The sequence below is a fragment of the Antennarius striatus genome, chromosome 19 (assembly GCF_040054535.1).
Source record: "Antennarius striatus isolate MH-2024 chromosome 19, ASM4005453v1, whole genome shotgun sequence".
NCBI classification, from domain to species: domain Eukaryota; kingdom Metazoa; phylum Chordata; class Actinopteri; order Lophiiformes; family Antennariidae; genus Antennarius; species Antennarius striatus.
The window spans coordinates 2,378,254-2,402,201 of NC_090794.1; the positions used below are offsets into that span (position 1 = coordinate 2,378,254).

Genomic DNA, 23,948 nt, shown 5'->3' on the forward strand with positions numbered 1-23,948 from the left:
CAAAAACAACAATTGCCGGAAAGGAATCTTCACATACACCAACAGCTATTTTGTTTATTTATGGCGTTCATTCCAGCAGAGGTCCGGTCCGTTGGCCAAGGGCCGTGATAAATAAGGACTTGTTTACATTAAAGGCTTCCTGTGTAAATATTCATTCATTTGCAAAAGAAAAAAATAAATGCCGGGAATGTAGAGGATTATGTGATATTCAGGATAAGTCTTCTATTTAAAAGACTAATACTAAATGTTAAGATGTAATGATGGGGCAAATATTGTACGATCCTATAATATTTTAGTTGGAATTATATCCACGACATCCACGACTCGTTGACGTGGGTGTTACCTGGAAGCAAACCTGGTTTAAATACTGGAAATAGGTTCAATGCACCTCTGTGTTTGTTTTCAAATGTGCTTGTGTCTCCTGAAAATAATATTTACTGAGGTCGCATCCTTTATTTCAGGTCTATTGTTCTTTATATCTTATTATTATTATTATTATTTATCATAGGATATTTATTCCTGTCTGTGCAGATTTTGTCTTATAAACAGATGCATTTGGCTGCAGATTTTTTGCTGAATCCAATTCTTTTATTGCAATAAAATAATATTGTTTGGTCCTTCCAGTCATGGCCATGCATCTAATGAGATGCGGAGGGTGGGCTCTCCTCCGCAGCACCGCCTCTGTGCTGTTGGGGGGCTACTAGAACAGGGATACGTGTTATTTACATCGTGGCGTGGAGGTGTCCTGCGCACATGTGTCCACCGCCAGTCGTCTTTGTCCTGCTTCTCAGCCCCACCGGCCGCCGCAGGCTTTGCCTGCAGGGAGAGGAAGTGACTGCCGCCTTTTCCATCTCTTTCATCGCTTCCCCCCTTGCGGTGTAGTCTCTCATCAGCATCTTCTCATTGCATCGCGGAAAGGAGTCCGTTTCGCGCGTTTTCCGACGCACAATGACCGGCTCACCTTAAGCAAACCGGGACTACAATAGGGGCTTTTACGCGTTTCCATTTGGGCTCCGTCCGGACCGGTCTCTCTTCTGGATGATGCGCATCGAGGTTCCCTTTGTGCTCCACTCTGATTTGCAAACCGATCCCATGCTCCGTTCATTGCATTGTTGTCATCATGTCCCCAGCATCGGCTGCAACGGCCAGTGAAAGCAGCACCACCGCCACCGTCCCCGAAGAGGGGTCGGACAGCCCCCGGGAGGAGGTGAGGACGCATTGTTTACAGCGTGTGGGGGGACCAGTTTGTTTTCGGGGAGGGCTCATTCAGCCTCTAATTAGTGTGACATATTTAACTGATGCACTCTAATCTCAACCTTATAATCAGATGTTGCAGATTAGGCTCATGTCCAGGAACCAAAGTGGATGTTTAGTGCAGAAAAATAGGAACCTGTGCGTCGAAGCGCGCCCCCGAGACTGTGAACGTGCGTAGATGTGTTCTTGTTTGTGTTCTCTTTCCTAAAATGAGGTTCTGGGAACTTTTGTGCGTCTTGGCAAGTGTTTAAACATCTGTTAAGGATAAATGCAATCGAATTTATTTTCAGTGTTATAATAAGAGTTTGCAAAGGGGGAAAAAATCCACAAGAGTTTGTTATTTTAAGGAACTATTACTGCAGAAAGTGAATAAAATATATTTAATGGTACAGTAGCTCAGTTTCCTCATGATGTCATTGCACCTAAAAGAAAAGACACATAATATTTTTCCACTCATATGACTGACCACCGATTCTTAGTGGGGAAGGATTTGACTTGATTTGACCCCGCTATAAAACAGACACACCATAAAAATTTCCCCTGTATTATAGATTAATTCCAAAAACAGTTTGTCGTATGATTTCTTCCCCAATTCTCTCACTGTTTGGACTTCCCCTACAAACACACACATGCTGGATAAGTTACATATCCATTACACAAGAGGATTTTTATATAACCTAGCTGGTCTTATTATGTCAAGAGAATGTCCGTGAGCCTGAGAGGCTTTCGTTAAAGGCTTCGGCGGTTTCATGGACTCCCAGGCTTCCTCCAGTCGAACCCCAGCGTTTGCTTTCTGAAATTTTAATCACATTTCTGAACAGGGTGTGTTTTATGAATTATAAATGACTTCCTTTCCATTCAAAGGGTTCTTTTATTGTGATAAATGTGATACACAATGTAAAGTCTTAGAGCCAAAGCATGAGTCTAGCCAGCCTCTGAAAACTCAAGGACGTTACTGTCTGGTAGAATTTGAATTAAAAACATGCAGGCTGGTGAGCTGGATATCCTAACAGTAATGGATCGTGTTTCTAAGTCTGTATCTATTTGACATTTTCCAGCTTTGTTTGCTTCCTCACCCCAAGTTGTACCATAATTGTGTCAAACACAATTATCTAGTGGTCTACAGCCTTAATTCATCTTATTATCGAAACACAAACTCAATTTCCAACTTCTGGAATCTTTTTGTGTGTGTGTGTGTGTGTGTGTGTGTGTGTGTGTGTGTGCAGCTTCAAGTCCATGATTGTAAATCACAAATATTGACATTACTTCTCTCATTTCCGGAGGGGAAGCGTCTCCTTCTTTATTTCTGGTACTTTAACAGAAGCTGTAATGTGTAACTAGAGCCACCGACTATGTCACACTCTATTGATTCTGTTTGTCCGACGCGTTGCAGGAAGCCAGACAGTAAATACGGTTTTATCTCGGCTGGGAATTTCAATGTCAGTCCTTTCTACCCCACAGGGTGCACAGCCGTGGGTCTGTAAGGGACTCAGGGGGGGGGGGGGTGGAACCACGTGACCAAGGTGGTGGAGATAATTACGGAGAAAGAGCATCTATTATTTACGCTCATCTGTCACCTGGAGAGCACAGACCTGACATATTGGATTCAATACATCAATGTGGCGCCGCTGGTGCGTGTGGTCGCCCCTGTGCAGGGGCGGAGCTACACGTGAGGTGAGGGTGTGGGGTGACCTTTGGCTTTTAGACCAATCAGTGCTGCAGTATATGTTGGGGCAGCAGATTTTCCTCATAACTCTTCCTTCCTGAGCTTTTTAAAGCTCTGCTACGTTTGCATGGAGACGATCCCGAGAGACCCGACAAGCTCTAGATGCAAGTTGTAGGGGGAAGGAGGGGGTGTGTTGTTGATTGGGGGGTGGGTGGGGGGCTGGATACCCTTTAGAACGCTTCCTTCTCTATTCGTAAACATTCCATTCATAAGGTGGAGTGCAGGCTGCTGACTGACAATGAGGAATATATTTATCGTTCTGCTTTTGCATTAATGTGACATTTTCATTGAATTTGATGACAGGAGTGGGCGGAGTCATTCGAAGCACGGACCAAGACACGCCGCTCATGCATGAACGATGCAAAAGCACTCAGAACGGAATATTTCTTTCAATATTTTATAGGCGCTACTTTTAAGTCGTGTATATCTTTATACTGAACAGATATTTAGGCAACGCTTATATACGCTCATAACTGAGATCACGTTATAAGATGAAGCGTTGAATTGTGGGTAGCACTGGCTAAGGACGTTGTGTTTTCTCCTATATGTATTTGTTACAGGATTACACAAAAATAACACAACTGATTTCCATGAAACTTGCAGGAAGGATGAATCTGCAGCCCGATTAGCATTCATTAAGTTTCGGCGTCCTTCTGATGAAGGACGGGGGTTAATATTTTGTATTATTTCACTTGAAAAAGGGGGATAATGCGTTCATTTCAGGATTGATACCTATAGATGTGGGCAGATTCAGATTACAATTTAAGATTTAACAATTTAGCAATGAGTTAACACCCGATTCGGTCGTTGTTTTGTACATTTTGATCAGAGCATTGAGTTTAATTTTGGATGAAGCCTGATTGAATTAAACGGGAATATCGGGCCGGAGGTGGGCACCATTCTGTTGTTCCTATTTCCTTTGAGGAAGTACCGTTATTGCCCGTATTCCGCGGAACAGTTGTCACTTCACGCAAATTCCGCGGCTAATTCCAAGAAAAACAAATGGCATTTGTTGAGTTATGGAAATAAGATTATAATAATTCCATTAACTTGTTGTCGTTTTCCGGTCTTCCTTGTAGCAGCGGCCCCAGAAACAGTCCCTGACGAAATCTTTGTGCCAGGAGACTCACTGGAAATGCCTGCTGCTGTCGTTACTGATGTACGGCTGCGTCGGAGCCATGGCCTGGTGCCAGGTGAGCAAAGTCACTCGCCTCTCCTTCGACAACGCTTACAAGGGGAAGTCCATGATGTACCACGACAGCCCCTGTTCCAACGGCTACATCTACATCCCTCTGGCCTTCCTGGTCATGCTCTACGTGGTCTACCTGGTGGAGTGTTGGCACTGCTACACCAGGAACGAGCTGCAGTACAAGGTGGACGTGGACAACGTGGCAGAACGCATCCAATGCATGCAGCAGGCCACGCCCTGCATCTGGTGGAAAGCCATCAGCTATCATTACGTCAGGAGGACGCGGCAGGTGACGCGCTACCGTAACGGAGACGCCTACACCACCACGCAGGTCTACCACGAGCGGGTCAACACCCACGTGGCGGAGGCGGAGTTTGATTATGGGAATTGTGGGGTTAAGGACATCTCCAAACACCTTGTGCGTCTGGAGGACTTCCCCATCTCCAGGTTGAGGTTCACCAAGTGCTTTAGCTTTGCCAACGTGGAATCAGAGAACTCCTACCTGACCCAGCGGGCCAGGTTCTTCACCGAGAATGAGGGCCTGGATGACTACATGGAGGCCCGAGAGGGGATGCACCTGAAGAATGTGGACTTCAAGGAGTACATGATTGCATTTCCTGACCCCAATCGCCTTCCCTGGTACGCGTCCAACTCCACGTTTTGGGCGGCGGCTGCGTTCACCCTCTCCTGGCCTTTGCGGGTGCTGACGGAGTACCGCACCGCCTGCGTCCACTACCACATCGAGAAGCTGTTCGGGTTTGACTATGTTCCCGTCACGCCGTCTGAGGAGAGGCCGTATTGCCGCCGCATCCCACGGGTCAACACAATCGACAGCACCGAACTGGAGTGGCACATCCGCTCCAACCAGCAGCTGGTGCCCAGTTATTCAGAGGCGGTTCTCATGGATCTGGCCCAGCTCTCAGGGCGCTGCAACAGCTACTCCATATGTGGAGGCTACGGCGGCTACCGGCAGAACTGCGAGCGCTGCCACCGCGCCATCAGCAGCTCGTCCATCTTTTCCCGTAGCGCCTTGAGCATCTGCAACACCGGGAGCCCCCGCATCCCCTTCAGCGCCAGCCGCTTCTCCCTGGGTCGGTTGTACGGCTCCAGGCGGAGCTGCCCCTGGAGGAGCAGCGGCAGCCTGAACGAGACTTCCTGCCCCACGGAAAGCACCCGCTGCCTGTCGGGACAGCAGCAGAGCAGCGAGGAAAACCCTCCGGACTACCAGGACGCTCTGTACTTCCCGGTGCTCATCGTGCATCGCAACGAAGGCTGCCTCAACCACGACCACCGCTCCCTGCACAGGAACGGCTCCTGCGTGGAGACTTCCCTTTGACCCCACAGCTGTTAGAACGTCTCTGAGTTAGAACGGTAGCGATTCAGGAACGGAGAGTGAAACCTCTTTACGACCAGGCTGGGCGAGCATGGATTTCAGCTTCTCGGATATAAATCAGTCAGCTGTAAATGGTGCCCTAAAAATAATGAGTTTAAGTTTCTAAAGACAGTGTAGCCTCAAACAAACAGGAAGCAAAGCATAGTCTGGGAAAGTCCTCACAGGTCAGTGAATGAATGAGGGGGAAACAGACAACGTAGCTTCTGAGGAGTCCAGAGGAGACCCTAAATGAAAAGAAATATTACAAATAACCTGAATGAGAACTGAATAAATATTGACACGAATAGCTAAGGAACTCTGAAGCTGAAATACAATAGTACCTTGAGATACGAGCTGCTCGACATACGAGTCATTTGAGATACGAGACGTGGCTCTGTTCATGTTTTTTGCTCAACATGCAAACGAAAATCCAAGATGCGAGTCGTGTTTCGGGACAACACTGCTAGGTGGCGGATGGATACAACATCAGTGAGACCGGCGGCGGATGGATACAACATCAGTGAGACCGGATCTCGTTCTCGTTGGTGGAGTAACGACGTAACTCGTGTGTTCTCCGCGATTCTTTGCGATTTTTTTTTATTCTTTATAATTGTTTACGTAACTTATACATAATAATTACACACAGGAAGAGTATGTATGTCCATTGGTTGATTAAAAATGTGTTTCTTTTTTATAATGTAGCAGGTTTGGAATTTTTTTGCAGGGCTGGAATGGATTAAAATGATTTTAGTTATTTTAAAGGGGAAAATTTATTTAACTTGTGAGCTCAGTCACAGGATGAATTAAACTCGTATCTCAAGGTACTTCTGTGTCAACTATTATGAAATCAGCTGTGTGCGATGACATTCTACTTCCTGGCTTGCTAAATATAGCTACACATAGTCGATGAATAATTTAGCACAGGTGGGCTGAAGGGCACAAGAACTTGAAAGGGAATCAAAAATACTCCTTTAAGTTTTTTCTTAATGGATTACGGCAACTACATGCTAATGAACCTCGACATACTATTAATAGATCAGTGTCAGTTTAGTTTGTATTCAGCCTACCTCTTTTTTTAAGTGCCTGGTGCTGAGCTTTTACCAACAAATATGAGTTAAATCATCTCGTAGCACAAACGCTGGAACACTAATTTCATTACAGCGTAAAATAAGCTTCAAGAATCAGGCCTTTAAGGGTTTTCAGATCACTTTGATCGTGACGCACCTCTGGTTCGGCCGACTGATCGACGGAGAGCCGGTCGTGAAAGACGGCAGGAGAGGCAGAGAGGCCTGGGTTCTCGGCAGATAGTGTCACATTTAATAAAAACGGCAGGATTATTTTAAAAATGCTTCATCTCAAACGAACACGCAGTATCGTAGTCGTGATTCGTTTTACTCTGCAGTCAAGTCATGCACAAAATAAAGATTAAGGGACATGAAGACTGTCGGAACCGCGTCTAAGATGTTTAAGAATTAGCATCTTGATCTCTCTTCTGTCTTATTTCTAAGGGATGAGAATTAGTTCTGATTCCAGAACATGCAGTTATTTATTTCCTTCCCATAATGACCTCCAATAACAGTAAACATCAGAAATATGTCTGCAGTTGGTCATTTTGTGTTGCTTCCTTTACTGTAACGGACCAATCAGATCAACTCATGACATTCCAGGAGCCGCTTTGAGGGTGTGAAGGCGAGGCAGGATTAACAACACAGATTAGATCAAATCTCGCATTTTATTAAGTGAAACATAATTTGGAGACCAATCTGAAGTCGTTTCACACTTTGCAGGTCATCTATGCAACCTGGGACAACTCAGGGCAAGGAGTCATCTTTGCAAACTTTAGGTTCAGGAAGTTTTTACAGGTGATTTACTGTTTGCTGATGGATTCGACCAATGACGCGCGTGCAAACACAGGAACAACTGCACTGATGTCAAACTGCGAATGTTTCCAGATAATAAAGTAGAGATTAGTTTCCTCTTCTCTGGATGTAGAACAAAGATTTAATTAATAATTTTGCACCTCTAGAACTGTTTAGTTAATATCATCGTCCCCAAATATTAATGTACCTGATGATCTTTTCTATGTTTGGGAATTAGATTTATTGATCAGAATCAATGGGGAAATACAGGTTACATGTGTCAGAGTTAGCAAAATCATTTCTGTGTGATATAGGAGAACGTAATCTTTGTTTAGTCATTTAGTTTGAAAACTGCACCGTTATTAAATAGCAGTGCATTCAGATGTCGGGTCAAAGGTCGCCCTATCACAATCCACTGCCAGGTGAAGCTGAACGCATTCCCTCAATGGAAAACCGTGTCTTTAGCAGGAAAACACGTCCGATCAGCAGGGATTTCATTGGTGCATTCAGATTTCTTCTTCTTCTGATGGACTGGGTCATATCCCAGCATGCATCTTGTCCGTGTGCAAACTCCAATTTCCACTAGAGATTTAAAAAAGCGTGTGATTTAAGTTGCCGTTTTAAATGTTCGAGCCTCAGATGGGTCCATCGTCATATTCATACGCCGTCGTGAGTAAGAACAGAAGAATGTTTCTGTGACGCCAGAAACCTTCTGACTGGAGTTTTCATAATCATACATTTTCCTCCATAGATGACTGTTAGCATGAAGTCTTTAGAAGTCTTGTTCCGATACGGGCTTTCGCGGATGCTCCGCGGGTTGGTCTTTTATATTTAAATGGTTTTGTAGATTTTTCAAATTGTAGGACAGAAAGGATTTGTACTGTACATAAAGTTAGGGTCTCGTCGTTAGCTGAATGTCTAGAAGTAAATGAAGCTGGGATGTTTTTGGTGCGCTGATGTAAAATAGCAATAAAATCCTTTGTAAAATGTTGTAAGGAAGTGTAGCCGATGGCATCCCCGGAGTTGCTTTTTCGTTTTTAAATCAAGTTTGTATGGCCTTTTTGCTTTTTTTTTTATATCTTAATTTGACACACATTATTTAACAGAAATTAGAAGAATCTGATTGGTTCAAAAACATCCTTTAATGGTGAATTATTCCATTATGTCTAAACACAGAATTGCTTTGATTTTAGGAAACAATGATTAAATTTGGAAATTTAATTACACACTAAAATTAATATATTAAAGATGAAATATTAAAGATATGACTTGTATTCAAATAGCCAGTAGATTGAAGAAAAACACAACCATGTATCCAAGCACCGCCACAGTGTTGCCTTGATGATGCTATGTTAGGACTGAACACTGAATCTGTATCAAAGTGGAATAAAGGCTCCTAAATAAACTAAAATATTCACTAAAATATGTGTAATAATCAGTTAATGCTGCTGTTTTTATAATTTGCAAAATGGATAGACAAACTCCAGCCTCCAGAAATCTGACAAAGATGGAAGACCCGGCGTGTGGCGGTCGGGTATCGGTGATGCAGGACAGTTCTTAGTTTATCAGTTCATCAGTTTTGAGCTCATCGGCCCGTCTCTCCTCCTCCTGGTTGGTCCGAACCACCCGATTAATGAAGGAAAAGCTCTGCTCGTCGACCTCCGTCTGATAGATGTCGCACGACGTCAGGGTGCTGTTGGAAGACATGGCCTCCTCCAGCGCTTTGCCTCCATCCTGCACACACACACACACACACCGGTGAAAGGAGGCTTCTAGAAGAACACCTTGAAAAATCACCTCTCCACCAATCATGCTGTCAAAAACAGACCACGCTTTCGAGCATCCTTTGTTTGCATGTCTGAGATACGTTTCCACTCTTGTGGAGGGCAGATGAAGGTCATGTATTGATAGAACTGCTGGTTGATGATTTTTGATCCGTTGCCTCCACTCCTATATTCTGTAAAGGAGGCAAAAACATCTGATCTGCCTCTTGATGGGGAAACGACGCTCACTCGCCTTTCCATTATTGCATGTTTTCCACACATGCCTCTGAATAATTGATGCTTGTATTTTATTGATGTTCTGTCTGATGCGTTTATTGTAATGTGTCTGTAGAGGCAGTGATGTAGTTTGGATATGGAGTGGGGATAATCCGGTTTGAATTGATATTTACACAAAGAACAGATTTTTTTTAATTCTAAGGATGCTTGTTTGGTTTCCTTTGCAGCTGTTTGTGTAAATTATTCATCCATGATTTATACTCACAACTATTTGATACCGGAATTAGTAAATCTAAGTTTTAACTTTAGCACTCTCTGGCGCCACCTTCAGGTGAGTCTCTCTACTGATGCCTCCCTGATAGAGACTAGTATTGGATCTACTCACCACACCCAGCTGGTTGCAGCACAGATTGAGGGTCTTCAGGCTTTTATTCTGAAGCAGAGCTTCGGACAGAGCGACGGCGGTCGGTCGCGTCATCCTATTGGCTGGCAGGTGCAGATGTTGCAGGGTGTTATTGCTCATTAAGGCCTTGGCAATCGCCTCGCCCCCCTCATCTCCCAAGAGGTTCAGACGCAGGTTAAGTGAGAGCAAGGCGGGATTCCCCGACAAGGCGTGAGCGATAGCTTTGGCTCCGGGGCCTCTAATTTGATTGCTAGACATATTCAGAGTCTCCAGTTTGCTCTGGGTGAGCAGCTTGCCGAGGGCTCTGGCTCCTTCGTCCCCGATCAGGTTGTAGGAAAAGTCCAACTCCCTCAGGGACGGGTGGTCCAGGAGGTATTTCACCAGCATGCGGCATTTTTTGTCATCCACGTGGCTTTGCTGGAGCTTCAGAAGCTGCAGAAACAGAAAACTGTTTAAGAATAGCCAGATGATGTGATTGTAAAGTAGGAGATTTGAAAATACCCTGCCTGGCCACACGCTAATGTTTCATGAGATCACCTTTAGCTTTGTTTACAGCAACGATTCTGTAAAATCATAAGGGATCATCTTAGAATATGAGTGTAAAAAACTAACGGACAAAAAAGGTGATCATGGTAGCGACTCAAAGTGGCAATTTTTTTTTTTTTGGGGGGGGGGGTAGTTTAGGCACTCTGTTCTGCATAAATACTTTAAAATGCCTGAAATGCAGGATAACAGTTACTGCAAAAAAGATACCAATAATTTCTTTTACAGTTTCAATGTCATGCACGGAAACCAATATGAGAAATGTGTTTTGTTCCCATGCTTGGTGAATTCATGTTTTCGTCCATCCGTCCGTTTGTCCACCAAATATCTCTGCAACCTTTGCAGATGGAAGGATGAAACAAAAAGCGCATCGCTCGGGCAGCAAAGGGGATGAAAATGAGATGATGACCTTGACATTTGCAAAACTAGGTCAAGGTCAAATTTCAACTTTTGCACACTCAGGAGTCGGATAAGATAGAAAGACGAGGGAGAAGGCCAGTGTGAGTAAGACCACAGATCAAAGCTTTGATCAATGACTTAAAGTCAGAGGACTAGCTTTGATCTTTGACCTATGCAAGGTCAGGGTAAAATTTTGAATTCAGGGGTGTCGCAGGATGCTGCAGTCTCTGACTGCATTGGTTCTAGTTTGTGATGTAGACAAGAGGCTCTGCTGAATTTAATAGTTGGGAAGCACCAACAAAAATTTCTCTGTTTCCTGAAATCGTAGACTTTCGAACATCCATTCTGTGAATTTTCAGTCCAGAAGTGTTGAATTACAACCTAAACGCCCCGGATGAGGAGCGTTCAGCGTTCACCTTCAAAGTCTTGCAGGACTTCAGGGCCTTTCCGAGTGACTCACAGTCTCTGTTAGTCATCTCAACCATGTTCCACTGGAAGTTCATACCACACTGTTGGACCGCGTATGACAAATGGAGCTCCTCCAGGTTTGTCAGCAGGTGAAGCAGAATGCTGAAGTCAAAGTGGTCCATCGACGGTCCGTCACGCTCATCGTCACTTCCCAACGCTGAGCAGGATTCCTCTTCCTCCCCCTGGAGCTCCCTGATCGGTGGAAGGAGTTGGGAGATGTTCAACCTCTTGACGTAGTTTTTACAGAGAGGTACCAGCTCTAAAACGATACACTGCCCCGTTACGTCTGGAATAAAAAGCTCGATCACGTTCTCCAAGTGCCTCTCAAAGAACATTCGTTTCCAGCTGTGTCCGTAAAGAGAGACGACGCAAAGCTCCCACCGTCGCTTGCAGCATCGTTCCCAGTAGACGCCGTCGTGGATCGTGTTGGCCGTCACGTGCAGAGGAAGGGAAGGAGACAGTCTCTCCTCCACAAAGTCTTTCTGGTTGGGCGGCAGATCTTCGTAACTGGGATGCTCTGTAACATCAGTGCATAGAATTCAAGTCAAACCATAAATCAGGGGACACAAGTGTGTGATAATGGTGCCAGGAGTCCAGGTGTACCTTCAAAGTTTCTCACAATGCTGTGAAGACAGAACACCGACAAATTGGGAACGGTAACCAGGGACCAGTCTGGATCTTCAGCGATTGTTCTCCTCATCCTTCTGCAGCTTTCAGAGGGACTTAAGTCAGAAGACTGGAAGACAAGAAGAACCGACATTTACAGATTAACACTACAGAAACAGCAAAAGCTTAAATATTGATCAGGCATGTTTACATGATGATGATTTATTCAATTATATTTGCATTTAATTACTGCTGACAATTGGGGGAAAAAATTCTTAGAGCCCCTGATGTAAATCATAAATACATTTATCAGCTGTTCGCCATAACAAAAAAACAACACAAAACACTTGGGACTATTTAGTTTGTGTTAAATTTTAAAAATAAATTATGTCGTATAATAATTGGGCCAAATAAACTAAAAATAAACAGCTTGTTTGTCAGTTAACACACTACCTTGACCAGTACGTACAGGTATTGTGTTGATAGCAAGAAGTAATAAGGTTGGCAAAGTGTAGGCAAGCATTAAATTAGTGATAAACTGATTTACCAGTGGTGTTTATATAGATTTAATTTCATCACTCAGACTCACATGTCTTTGAAGACTTTGATGTTTTACATTGTTCCAAGTTCAAATCGGATTCCGATCCAGTTCCCTTTCATATCCATTAGAAGCCGTTCAGACGGAGACGCACATGTCCAAATGCGATTTGAAACTAGTATATAAGAGATAAAAGTACTTCTAACACCAAAATAAACTAATTCTCGTAGAATGAACGTTTGTGTCTGCGTGGGTTCTCCGGCTCCCCCCCCCCGCACACCTCAGGGGAAGAAGCGATTAATGAAGATGAATGAATGAATGAATGAATGAATGAATGAATGAATGAATCAATGAATGAATCAATCAATCAATGAATCAATCAATCAATCAATCAATCAATCAATCAATCAATGAAGGAAGGAAGGAACGAATAATATATAATGCCATGCTGAAGCCTTCACTTACGGAAGTAGTGCGCTGGTTTGACTTCATCCGTCTCCCTGGTAACGGGACGCTCCGGAAATTCGAGCGATTGTCCGTTGTTTCGCGTCTAAACGTGACGTCATTAAATAACAAAATAACCGTCAAGGGTTAATTAATACTTTCTGATTCACATGGCAACAGATACGGGAACACAAAGTCTTTAGAAAAGTGTTGTTGTTGTTGTTGTTGTTTTTTATTTTGAGTGAACTTTTGTATAAATTATTACTAAAAATTTCATCCGAAGCGGTTTAATCCTGCTGGCAAACCAATAAATTCATGAACAAATGGACTCAGGTTAAAAAAAAATCTCTAAATCCTCAAGCAATCACATGATTTCATTACATTCAAATAGATTTGAATGAATAAATTACGCCCATAATTACAAAAGGCTTTAAAGGCAATGTTATCAATTATTTAATCCGGGAATAAAAGCGCTGCCTGGGGAAGCGGACTAACAACAGATTTAAAATAGATCACTGATATGCTGAGTGAGCTTTTATTCCTGCGTGTTGTCGGTGCTGGAAGTTCTGCAGCGTTCAGCCCGATCATGCTGTGAGGAACATTTGGATTCTGCAAAACCGGCAGATGGACCCCAGGAGCCACGGTGGAGCCAGTCCCATCTTTTCTGCCGACAAAATAGGTGCACGGCTAGATGTTTAGAAACGTGACAGGTGCAATAAATCAGGTGTTTGTTGACTGTAAAGCATACTAGTTCGTTTTCTAGTACCAGAAAAATGAGTGGAGGCAGCGGTGAGTGATTCCTGAGTGGGTGAGGGAGGAAGGTAGAGAGATGATGTTCCCAGCATCATAAATTCTCTCTGGGAGTCTGATAGAGGGTCGGACTGAGGAATGACTGTAATCCCAAGGCGGTCCGTCAGTGTCGCTCTGGTGTAACGCGTCCTGACAGACACACGCTTCCCTCGTACTCCGGCTTTAATGGACTGGCGTGACATCAGCCGTCTACAGAGGAGGTGAAATCTCCGTGAGCTGATGCTCCAGAGCATTCTTGGTTTTTAAAATCATTGAACACACCACTCACATCATGCAGGGAGGAGTGAAAGGAAATGCATAGAAAGCCACTTTATTGCTTTAGAAAATAAAGACATTTTAATTACTTTACAAAACAGAAAAAACCCCCACAAACTCCTGATTCCAGCTGTCTATCTGATCCAAACCGAAAAAACGTCTTGAGTCGTGTCACAGCGCGCTCTAATCCTCGTCCTCGTCTTCGCTTTCGGAGTCGCTGCCGAGGCTGGAGTCCAGGCTGCTGTCTGTGTACACAGAGACCACCGAGCTGAAGCTGCTGCCTAGCGACACCATGCTGCCGTCGCTGTCGCTGCTGCTGATGCTGCTGCTGCTGCTGTCGTCGTCATGGATCACCATCACCTGCGCCGCAGAGTCAGCTGCTGGAAAATGCAGGAAAAGAAGAAGAAACGGATGATTTTTAGTGAATATAACGATGTTCGTTGTTTAACAGCATCCAGATTTTTTTTTAAAAATCGGCAGGTAAGTTAAGTGGATGTCAAGTGGAATAAATAAAAGATGGCTTCCATTTCGTAAAGAGAGTATGAATGTTCGCAAATTCTGTCATTTCCAGACTATTGAACACACCCGAATAAAAGACACACCAACTCAATTTTAAAAGAAATAAAATTGTACATATAAAGGCTGCAGTCGTCGAGGTGTTGTAATATAAGATATTTACACAGATTTAAAAAATTTTAATCAACACTTCTTTCCTGAACAGTGTCTGTAACATGGCAGTCTGTCTCGCTCTTGCTCTTCCTGGTTATACAAATGAATCAAAAAAGAACCTGACTGTTGTGGAAATGTCTGAGATAATTATCTAAACCATAACGTAACATATCTACTGATGGCGTGACGAGCGGTTGCTGGAAAGGAGGGTTAGGGTGAGAAAGAGGAACCGCTGTCGGACTTTCTCCCATTCGCCCTCTCTTCCACGCGTCTAACGGCGCTGCTGGTGACGCACCTCTCACCTTTCCTCTCGCTTATGAGCGTCTGCCGCCTCGCCTTCATGTCCAGGCTCAGGTTTTCCACCATGCCGTCGATGCAGTTGTCCAGGGCCAGGCAGCGCGTCTGCGACTTGATGGGCTGTCTGCACATCGGACACTCGTCTTTCTTTTTGCGCCACTGCTGGATGCAGTGACAGCAGAAGCTGTGAGCGCAGTTCAGGATGACGGCCTGCGAACGACGTCGAGTTCGACAGGATTATGTTATTGCCCCGGTGCGCCTGTGTGTCTTTGAGATCGCCGGCGTAACGTGTAACGTACCTCAATGAAGAGCTCGGAACAGATAATACACTGAAGCTCGTTCTCAAGGACTTCAGTCACCTGTGTCACTACTTCCTCTTTCTGGGCTCTGGCCTTTTCTTTCTCCTCCTGTCAAAAGAGGGGTAAAAATGAGACTTTGCTAACGCCGGGTCAGACGACACAAAAGAACCACAGAGAGGACAAAACCTTTGTCACTTCCAGCTCTTTGTTTTTGGCCGAGAGAATCTCTTCAAAGGTGTGCCGAGACAGGGCGAGTTCATCGATCACTTTCTTTTGCTGAGGACACAGGAGGAAAATGAAACGTGCATGCGTTACAGTTTGATGCCACGTGAACAAACGCTCCAAGTTTCTGATGTATACCTCCTGCAGGGCTTCCTCCAACTGTTTTTTCAACAGCTCCTCTTGCTGCTGTGTTTTCTGAGCCTAAATACAGAGAAATACAGGTGTTCATTTCTTATTTGAGAACGACTGAAGATTGAAACTGATCTTTTAAACCGTAAGGAAGTTCATTCAATTTAGACTTTTTCCATTTCTTTTATTTCTGTAAATTCTACAAGACAAAACTAATCATCATATAATCATGGATCAGTTAGATATTTAACATCTTCTATCATCATTAGCCACTCAATGTGCTGCAATATTATCAGATCTACCCAACAAACACTTTTATGGAACCAACACAAATACCAACGGTGTCATAATTTTGCATTCACTATATTCTGGAATCACTTTTTATTCCTAATAACACGTAAAAAGAAAGATTAACCGGCGACTGCGACGTGCCGCTGCTTTCGGCTCTCTCACCTCCAGCTGCCTCTTGGTTTCGCTGAAGGACTTCTCCAGTGTCTCCATTCGCTGCATCTTAGCCCTGAGCGCCTTCAGCTGCCCCTGCAGCTCCCTGACCTGCTCCTCTCTGAGCGGGTCGGTCCTCTGAGGCTCCCCCTCCAGGGAGGCCACCTGCCTCTGGGTGTTGAACACCTGCTCCCTCAGCATCAGGATGTTCTGGCTGTACCTGCAAACACAAATACACGAGGGGGGAAACTGGGTGATCAACTTTTATTCTTTCTGGAACACAAAGAACTTGAATATTTAGGTTTTATATTGTAGGTGAGACAAAGAGGATTTAAAACCTGTGCATTTTAAAGTCAACCTTCACAGAATTGCTGCAGGCAGATTTTGTTTTTTTAGTTTGTTGAATTTCCGTCAAAAATGTGACGGCTAAAGCTGTCAATAGCAGAAATTAAAGAAAACCTCCTGTGATCGTGACATACGTAGAGGTACAAGTCTTACATCTGTAAGTTGTCCACGTCACCCTGACTGTGGGATCCATCTGAAGGCCGATCCGACTCCTGGACCTGCCGGCTGGTTCCGGTTTCCTCTGGCTGGCCGTGAGCGGGCCTCTTCTGGGGTTTTGATGGAAACAGAGGGCAAGGCTTTGCGAGAGACTTGTCTGCAGAGGAGCAGCGGTACAGCTTGGGCTTTGATGTGGACGGCTCAACTTCTTCCACGGTCATTTTCCTCTTGGGTGTCTTGGTAACATGAGCAGCTTTACCAGCCGCTCTTTGTCCTTCGGTCAGGTGCAACTTAATGTTTTTGAGGGGCTGCTTGACCAGGATGTAGTCAAACTCCACCTTGTTTCCAATGACCGGAACCCCAAATTTTATGGAATCTCCCAGCTTGAGCTGATGTGCTTCCTCTGCAGGAATACGCGTCCCATTCACCCACACACCATTAAGACTCTGTGAAGGACAAACATGACATTTGGGGTCTGAATTCACGGCTGAAGTTTTGTTTCTAATATTTAAAATGCATGTATGATCGCCATGCTGGGCATGGCCTTTTTGATATTCGATGCGTACACATATTTGTAAATAATTGGAAACCGTACCTACTGTATATACTTGTATTTTATTTTACTCTTTTATAATTATTGCACTGTAAGGAGTTGCCCCAAATCTCATTATACAATGTACAGTGACAATAAGGGCTTTCTATTCTATTCTATGATGATAGAAAGTAAACATGATCCAGAACACAACACAACATTTACCCGTAGATTAGGCATAGAAAATTTGAACTTTGCAAGTTTTCCTTATGTATCAAAAATGTAAGATTCCATGTTTGAGCTAAGAGGCCTCAGTTGAGCCTTTGCATCCTTCAGTGTGACATTTGCACACAAAAACACTGTGATGGTATTGATTAAACTAAACCTGAAAAAACCTAGGGGAACATTAAATTCAACCAGAAACTGGAAGTCAGCTTAAAAGCTTCAAAGACAGTGACTACAAAATTAGATGCAAACTAAAAAAAAAAAAAGAATGAAATTGGGATAATTTGAATAAACAAACAATATCAACAAAAGCCTTGCCTAAACCTGGCTACCTTCTTGTCTGTCACTGTCCACTGGCCGTTTTCCCTTTGTTTGAAGATGCAGTGCAGTCTGGAGATCATCAGGGGACAGCTAGGAGACAGCAGCTGGTAGGTTACGTCCATCCTCCGTCCGATGGTGACCTGGACACAAAACGTTCCTGTCACCACTTAAGAGAAACTATCATTTCAGTTTCGTTTTGTTCATGATAACAAGTGGATATTCCTCAAAAAAAGGCAAAATGGAGAAACCTTCAAACGAATATGTGGATTATTTCTCAATAAGGACGAGCTAACAAGCTAACTCTACATAGAAGTTAATGAGTTTTAGCTAGTTTAACACAAATATAGCTAGTTAGCGTTAGCAAAACTGCACCTCGGTGTTTTCGTATAAACGCAGCCAGTCCGAATTTCTTCCGACTCTCCTTAAACAAAGAACCTCCGAGTCGGAACATTCGTCCTCCTCCGCCGCAGACGACTCCGTCGTTGCAGTTTCCATCTTACGACGATACGTCGGTGGATAACCAGACCTGAAACACAACAGTCGCTATGTTGTTGCTCCGTCCATTGCTAACGTACTGGCGGACCGTCAAGTTCAAGGGTGACAGGGCAAACACGGAAGAGGATCTGTGTGTTTTCAAAATAAAATTATCAGCCTTTAGAACTAATTGCTTTATTATTATTATTATTATTATTATTATTATTATTATTATTATTATTATTATTATTATTATTATTATTACATTTAGATATATAATTAAGAAAAGATATACAGTAATAATATAAGACCAATAGTTTGATGCTTCATTGATCTTAAAAAAAATTCATGATATATTTTATACTTTGTAAAAAGTTTTAATCAGAAATGTTTCAATCAATCGGTCTCAGTACAGCATATTAACGTCAATGAATAAAAATTGATTGCATAATCAAATCAAATTCCACTTGACTATCTGTTTCCGCAGAGGTTTTTAATAGCATTGACACGTTTACAAGCGGACATCCTATACCCGCCCATTCGTGCGACTCGTCGTATATAAACGCGCGCACCCCTTGCTCAGGGCGGGACTTCCGTTCTATTACGGAAGTTAGGGTGCGGAATCGGGACAGAAAGGGCTTGGTCGTTGTGTCACTGGTCTGTCTGTCCGCCTCTAGATAGCGGATAACCGGTTTGACGACGCCGCCGCTGCCGCTGCCGGAGCCCCGTAGATGAATCTCCTCCCCGGCTATGCTGCCTTGAAAGTACCGGAGTATCCACCCTGCCAAAATGTCCGATGTCAACAAGACTGTGCAGAAATGGCACGCTAGTTTTAAGAAAGGCACAGACTTTGACTCTTGGGGGCAATTAGTGGAGGCTATAGATGAGTACCAAATGTAAGTTCAACGCGCTCCCGGTGCGGCGGGCTGATCCGGAGCGCTGCTTGGGGCGGCATGCTTTTTATTCCATCATCTGCTGTATTTTTATTTTATTTAAAAAAAAAAAAATCCATTTATCCTGAATTATGCAGCGTGTGATTGAGACATCTGGTGAAGTTGTAGCCTCCCAGCTGTCAGCCAGCAGTAAACAAACCCGGTCCATCCGTGACGTGATGTGGCAGTTTGTTGCAGAGGCAGCAGGTTGCATCCGATTCACCCACCGCCGGGAGTAGAGGGAGAGTCTCTCTGTCGGTGGAGATGTCACCCCCGTGGAGGGTGTTTCGTGATTGTGTCATACAGGACAGAAATGGAGCCAGAATTCCTCGGGAGTATTGAGAAATGGTCAGCCACACCCTCTCATTGTTGAGGATGGGCTTTCCAGTGAGGGGTGTCTCCTGATTCAAACAGCAGCCCCTGTATTTTTATTCAATTTGAAACCTGCTTTGTCATCTAGTTTGTTTTTATTTGAAACTGCAGCAATAATATAAAATCTAGATCCTGATGCAGGGGTGCTGCTACAGACAATTATTCATGGGCTTTGCTCCAGAGTCCCTGACCCCCACAGTTCAAATCAGACACAGCTGTGTGTGTGTGTGTGTTGGCGGTATACTCGATAAACTGGATGGAAAAAGTAATTTTTCTGGATTAAAAAGGTCATTTTTAAGTCAACCCAGCACTGCCCGGTGACTGAACCTTAGAACTACTCCGATTCATTTATCTTCCATCTGTGTATGGATGTAAAAACGTCTCTTCTCAAGCTGTTTCTAATTTATTGGCATAGATGTTTCCACAAGAGGCCAGTAAAGAGTTATATGTTTCAATAAGAGTGAAGATAAACGCAGAGGCTAGTACTAGTTTGGTTTAAGCCTAAACATTATCAGACAGAAGCAGTTCACTGCTGACAACTAACCTGAGCCAAGGTTAGTTAACCAATAGCATTATCAATAGTAAATGTTATCTTTGAAAGCTGCAGCAGTAATGAAGTATTACTTGATACAAATATATACGAAATAAATAAGTAGGGTTTGTTCATCGTATCAGTTGAAATAAATGTGTTCTTAAAGATCATTATCTTCACCTTTTTATATTGGCTAGCTTGAGGTTCAGCAGCGCCCCATCCCAGCGCTCTGTTTTCTCGGCCACTAGGGGGCGCACACACCCACACAGACAATTCATACCTCTTTCATTTGAAGTTTTTGCTGCAAATATTTGATGCATTTCTGTTCTATCGTTCAGTTTAGCGAGACAACTGCAGAAAGAAGTCCAGGCTACAAATTCACCCGACTTCACTGAGGAGCAGAAGGTAACGATCCTATTTCTATTCAGTTTCTCTTAAACTGTAATCCAAAGAGATTTCCTTAAAAGGAAAGCGTGATTTATTTATTTGCTTGTTTTTTTTTAGAAAACTTTAGGAAAGATTGCAACATGCCTGGAAATGAGAAGCGGCAGTTTGCAGGTACGTGTCTGTATTTTTAATTTAGATATACTGTATAGCCCACTGCAATTCACAGTATAGATTATCCTCTAAACATGAGTCACAAATTTCTAATTTCACATTACACATGTTTCCAAGATATTTCCAATATATTCCCATATTGTTATTCTTAATAGTAGTATTGGACTTGAACATTTTACTCCGGTCTTTTAAACAGATTAATTAAATTTCCTTTTCCTTTAGTGCACACAGTCAAAGGAGGAGTTCAAGTTAGAAGAGCTGAAGAAACTGGAAACCAGTGAGTGCTCTGAATTTAAATGGATTAAATTTAATTCTCATGGGTTTTTCTATCTACTCAAAACTCAAATTAATCTTTTTTTTTTTCCCCCCAACAGTTATTCAAAATGTGCTCACCTACAACAAAGAATTTCCATTTGATGTCCAGCCAGTGCCCTTAAGGTAAAAATGCATTATTCAATATGTTTTGGTAACTCTCCTCCGGTTTAAAATGAATTTCTAAAGAAGAAACAATGAAACGTTTTCTCTCTGTCAGGAAAATCCTGGCTCCTGGCGAGGAGGAGAACCTGGAGCTGGAGGAGGAGGACGATGCCGCAGCAGGAGCAGGTTCTGCAGAAGCTTTTCCCACCCGCGCCCCCGGTACGGATTCCAGACGTTCACATCCAATAGTTACTATGAAGTCTTTACAAACACTCTTTATTTATGATAATGTTGATGTCTGCTGGGCGTGCTAGCATGATCATATTCATCTAAAAGCTAGCAGGAGCTAACAGTGGAGCGGTTGTGACATTCCCTCCAAATATCTTTTTTAACTTTCACTATTACGATTGTTATTTACGATATTTCCCTTGAGCAAGGCGCGATAAAACCGTTCGTCTCTATAACCTTTGTCCTCCACAGGTACCCTGTTGCCACGGTTACCCTCGGAGCCTGGGATGTCTCTGCTCACGATTAAGATTGAGAAAATTGGCTTGAAGGACGCCGGGCAGTGCATCGACCCCTACATGACCGTTAGCGTCAAAGGTAACCCCCCACCCCCACCCCCACCCCTCGTCCCAGACAGACCCGTGTAAAATCTGCCGTCACCGACACTTCCTGTCCGCCTGCAGACGTGAACGGCGTGGACTTGAACCCGGTTCAGGACACTCCTGTCGCCTCCAGGAAGGAAGACACCTACATTCACTTCAGCGTGGACGTGGAGATCCAGAGACATGTGGAGAAATTACCGAAAGGTAGCCGACAGTTAATCCGAGTTAATCCATAAATTAACAGCAGATTCCTGCTTGATGAGCGTCCGTGCTGCAATTAAAGGTGAAACTGTGCTGTTCTCTCTTCCAGGAGCTGCTATCTTCTTTGAATTCAAGCACTACAAACCCAAAAAGAGGTTCACCAGCACCAAATGTTTCGCCTTCATGGAAATGGACGAGATCAAACCCGGCCCCATCGTGATCGAGCTGTGAGTCGACCGACCGGCGCCACTCTGCATCTAAACGGCGTTCTTTTTTCGAGTCGTGACGTTTGTGCTTCATCTCTCTCTGGTCTCCAGGTACAAGAAGCCCACCGACTTCAAGAGGAAGAAGCTGCAGCTTCTAACCAAGAAGCAGCTCTATCTGCACCTCCATCAGACGCTGCACAAGGACGGTTAAGTCTGAGCACACAGGCGAACGCTGAGGCACATCCTCTTCATCACATCCAGCAATATTAAAGGTTTCTGTCCTGGTTTATCAAGAAGAAAAAGACAACTGAGCCAAACGTGAGTCGCATCAGCGCAGAGCGCCGTCGTTAGAGGTCGGAGGTCACGTTTAAAGGAAGCACTTAAAACACTCAAGCGATTTAATAACGCACCACTGTGGTGATTTGGAGGAAGTTTGCTCGTGTGGTTTGTCTTGTGGAAATAACAACCTGTAATTAACTCCTACTGAATTTATAAGAATTATTTTAATTTGATCAAATTAAAAAAGACAAGTTTAAAACTGCTCGACATTTTTTTCTGAAATTGGCCTAAAAGAAAAACAATGACTGGTGCGTTTTTAAATCCCTTGAATGCTTTTTTTTTTTTTTTGCTTTGCCTTATTTTATCGTACGGTAAAAGTCTTCCTCGCCTCGCTGACGGACTACGGACACGGCGGGAGTCGTTTCAGGTGCTTCAACCGAGTCCCGACGGAACGTGACTCGCTGTAATGTTTGGATGGATGGACTTTGGACCGGAATCCTGTTTATAAAGCCGTCCTCTGAATAAATAACAGGAAGGCCGAGGATTTACGTTCATCGTGAACTTTAAAGTGTTTCATGAATTACCAAACAATCATTCTGAAGAATTACAAAAGGGTTGATTAGAGATGCAAGGTGACGTATCGATTTAAAAAGATTAAAGTCATCCAACAGTGATTTGAATTGAAAATTCATTCATGTAAAATCACCACAATTTATTTTAAAAGGTTAAATCTGACTAGCAACAGGATTTAACAAAAATCTTCTTTACATTTAACTTTCACACACGACTCGAGAAAATCCGCGTCTCTGCAGCGGCTAAATTCTTTATTGTTAAATATGATGCTAAATTAGCAGTAGCATTATAGGTATGAGCCACACCCACAGCGTGGAGCACAACGATTGGCCGGCTGTTTGGACAGCTTGAACTTTTTTGGAAGCACATTGCTTAAAAACCTTAAAAAGACTAGATATTTTATAATAAAGTGAAAACTGTAAATTGATTACAGCGTCTACGGATTAAAACAATGCACCTGAGTGTGTATGTGATAATTTTTTTTTCTGTTTTTTTACGGCAGTAACTTAAATTTTACATCTATAAAACAAAAGTAAATAAAATAATAACTACTATTGTGTTTGAACAAAAGTCCTTGGTGTTTATTTAAAGGTATAATTCATTTCGGTCGTGATGAGTAATTTTTAAATGATGCAAGTTTATGTTGTAATCGTTTTCATCGGCAGACTATTTCACAGGTTTGATTTCTTTAGCAAACAAATATCTGTTTTAGTCCATCACGACGTTTTAATCAGCAAAGGAAGGTTTTCTTCATCCTGCTCATCCTCAGTGGGAGCGCTTGATTTGTGCTCTGGGATGTTTAATGACAGTGTTTCTAATCCAGTATTCATTTGCAGATGAGATTTTATAAGGTATACATTATATTTAACCAGTACTGACACGGGACGAAGTAAACAAGATGCATCTTTATCGCCAGGAAGTTTTACTTTTTTCAGAATCGACTAAATGACTTTTATTTTGAAATCTCACATCACCCTGTTACAAAGGGTCCCCCCCACCCCAACTCCACATGCTGACGTTCAGATATTAGTCACTTAAAACATCATTGTAATGCTTGATTTTTAGATTTTATTTTTGTAATTTCATAGTATTCAGGTTATGCACATGAACTGTAAGATCAGATTAACTATGATGTGAGACCGGAGCGTTTTAGTCGGAACTGTCAAACATTTACTTCTCATTTCTAATAAACTACAAACTGAGCACTTTGATCATGTAATCGTGTTTTATTTCAGTATTTCTACATCCTTACCTGTTCATGCCACATATCTTTTTTTTGTGTGTGTGCCTTTTC

At 43.2% G+C, this 23,948-nt stretch overlaps 4 protein-coding genes across 7 annotated transcripts; 2 read left to right on the forward strand and 2 right to left on the reverse strand.

Annotated features, from left to right (window-relative positions):
* The first annotated feature begins 1,120 nt into the window (after nucleotides 1–1,120).
* tmem151ba (transmembrane protein 151Ba) lies at nucleotides 1,121–5,505 on the forward strand. Its single transcript, XM_068343173.1, has 2 exons — nucleotides 1,121–1,207; nucleotides 4,060–5,505. Exons 1-2 carry the CDS (start codon nucleotides 1,121–1,123, stop codon nucleotides 5,503–5,505), a joined length of 1,533 nt encoding a protein of 510 aa, XP_068199274.1.
* A 3,271-nt stretch (nucleotides 5,506–8,776) lies between these two features.
* On the reverse strand, nucleotides 8,777–11,913 carry tcte1 (t-complex-associated-testis-expressed 1). Its single transcript, XM_068343242.1, has 4 exons — nucleotides 11,817–11,913; nucleotides 11,162–11,730; nucleotides 9,786–10,235; nucleotides 8,777–9,134 (listed from the first exon to the last, which is right to left on the reverse strand). The coding sequence occupies exons 1-4, from the start codon at nucleotides 11,911–11,913 to the stop codon at nucleotides 8,958–8,960; spliced, it is 1,293 nt and encodes a 430-aa protein (XP_068199343.1). The 3' UTR covers nucleotides 8,777–8,957.
* A 1,998-nt stretch (nucleotides 11,914–13,911) lies between these two features.
* On the reverse strand, nucleotides 13,912–18,084 carry rnf8 (ring finger protein 8, E3 ubiquitin protein ligase). Of its 4 annotated transcripts, none has more exons than XM_068342618.1 (9): nucleotides 17,875–18,084; nucleotides 17,514–17,642; nucleotides 16,422–16,870; nucleotides 15,936–16,143; nucleotides 15,492–15,554; nucleotides 15,318–15,407; nucleotides 15,132–15,239; nucleotides 14,838–15,042; nucleotides 13,912–14,243 (listed from the first exon to the last, which is right to left on the reverse strand). In XM_068342618.1, the coding sequence occupies exons 1-9, from the start codon at nucleotides 17,995–17,997 to the stop codon at nucleotides 14,050–14,052; spliced, it is 1,569 nt and encodes a 522-aa protein (XP_068198719.1). In that variant the 5' UTR covers nucleotides 17,998–18,084; the 3' UTR covers nucleotides 13,912–14,049. The 4 variants fall into 4 exon arrangements, with proteins under 4 accessions (XP_068198719.1, XP_068198718.1, XP_068198721.1 ...); XM_068342617.1 differs by having other exon boundaries at nucleotides 13,912–14,246; XM_068342620.1 differs by having other exon boundaries at nucleotides 14,105–14,243; nucleotides 14,831–15,042.
* Nucleotides 18,085–18,535: 451 nt separating this feature from the next.
* On the forward strand, nucleotides 18,536–23,865 carry aida (axin interactor, dorsalization associated). Its single transcript, XM_068341946.1, has 10 exons — nucleotides 18,536–18,872; nucleotides 20,151–20,217; nucleotides 20,317–20,370; nucleotides 20,593–20,647; nucleotides 20,745–20,808; nucleotides 20,903–21,006; nucleotides 21,268–21,390; nucleotides 21,477–21,599; nucleotides 21,706–21,823; nucleotides 21,914–23,865. Exons 1-10 carry the CDS (start codon nucleotides 18,766–18,768, stop codon nucleotides 22,011–22,013), a joined length of 915 nt encoding a protein of 304 aa, XP_068198047.1. The 5' UTR covers nucleotides 18,536–18,765; the 3' UTR covers nucleotides 22,014–23,865.
* Nucleotides 23,866–23,948: the final 83 nt, after the last annotated feature.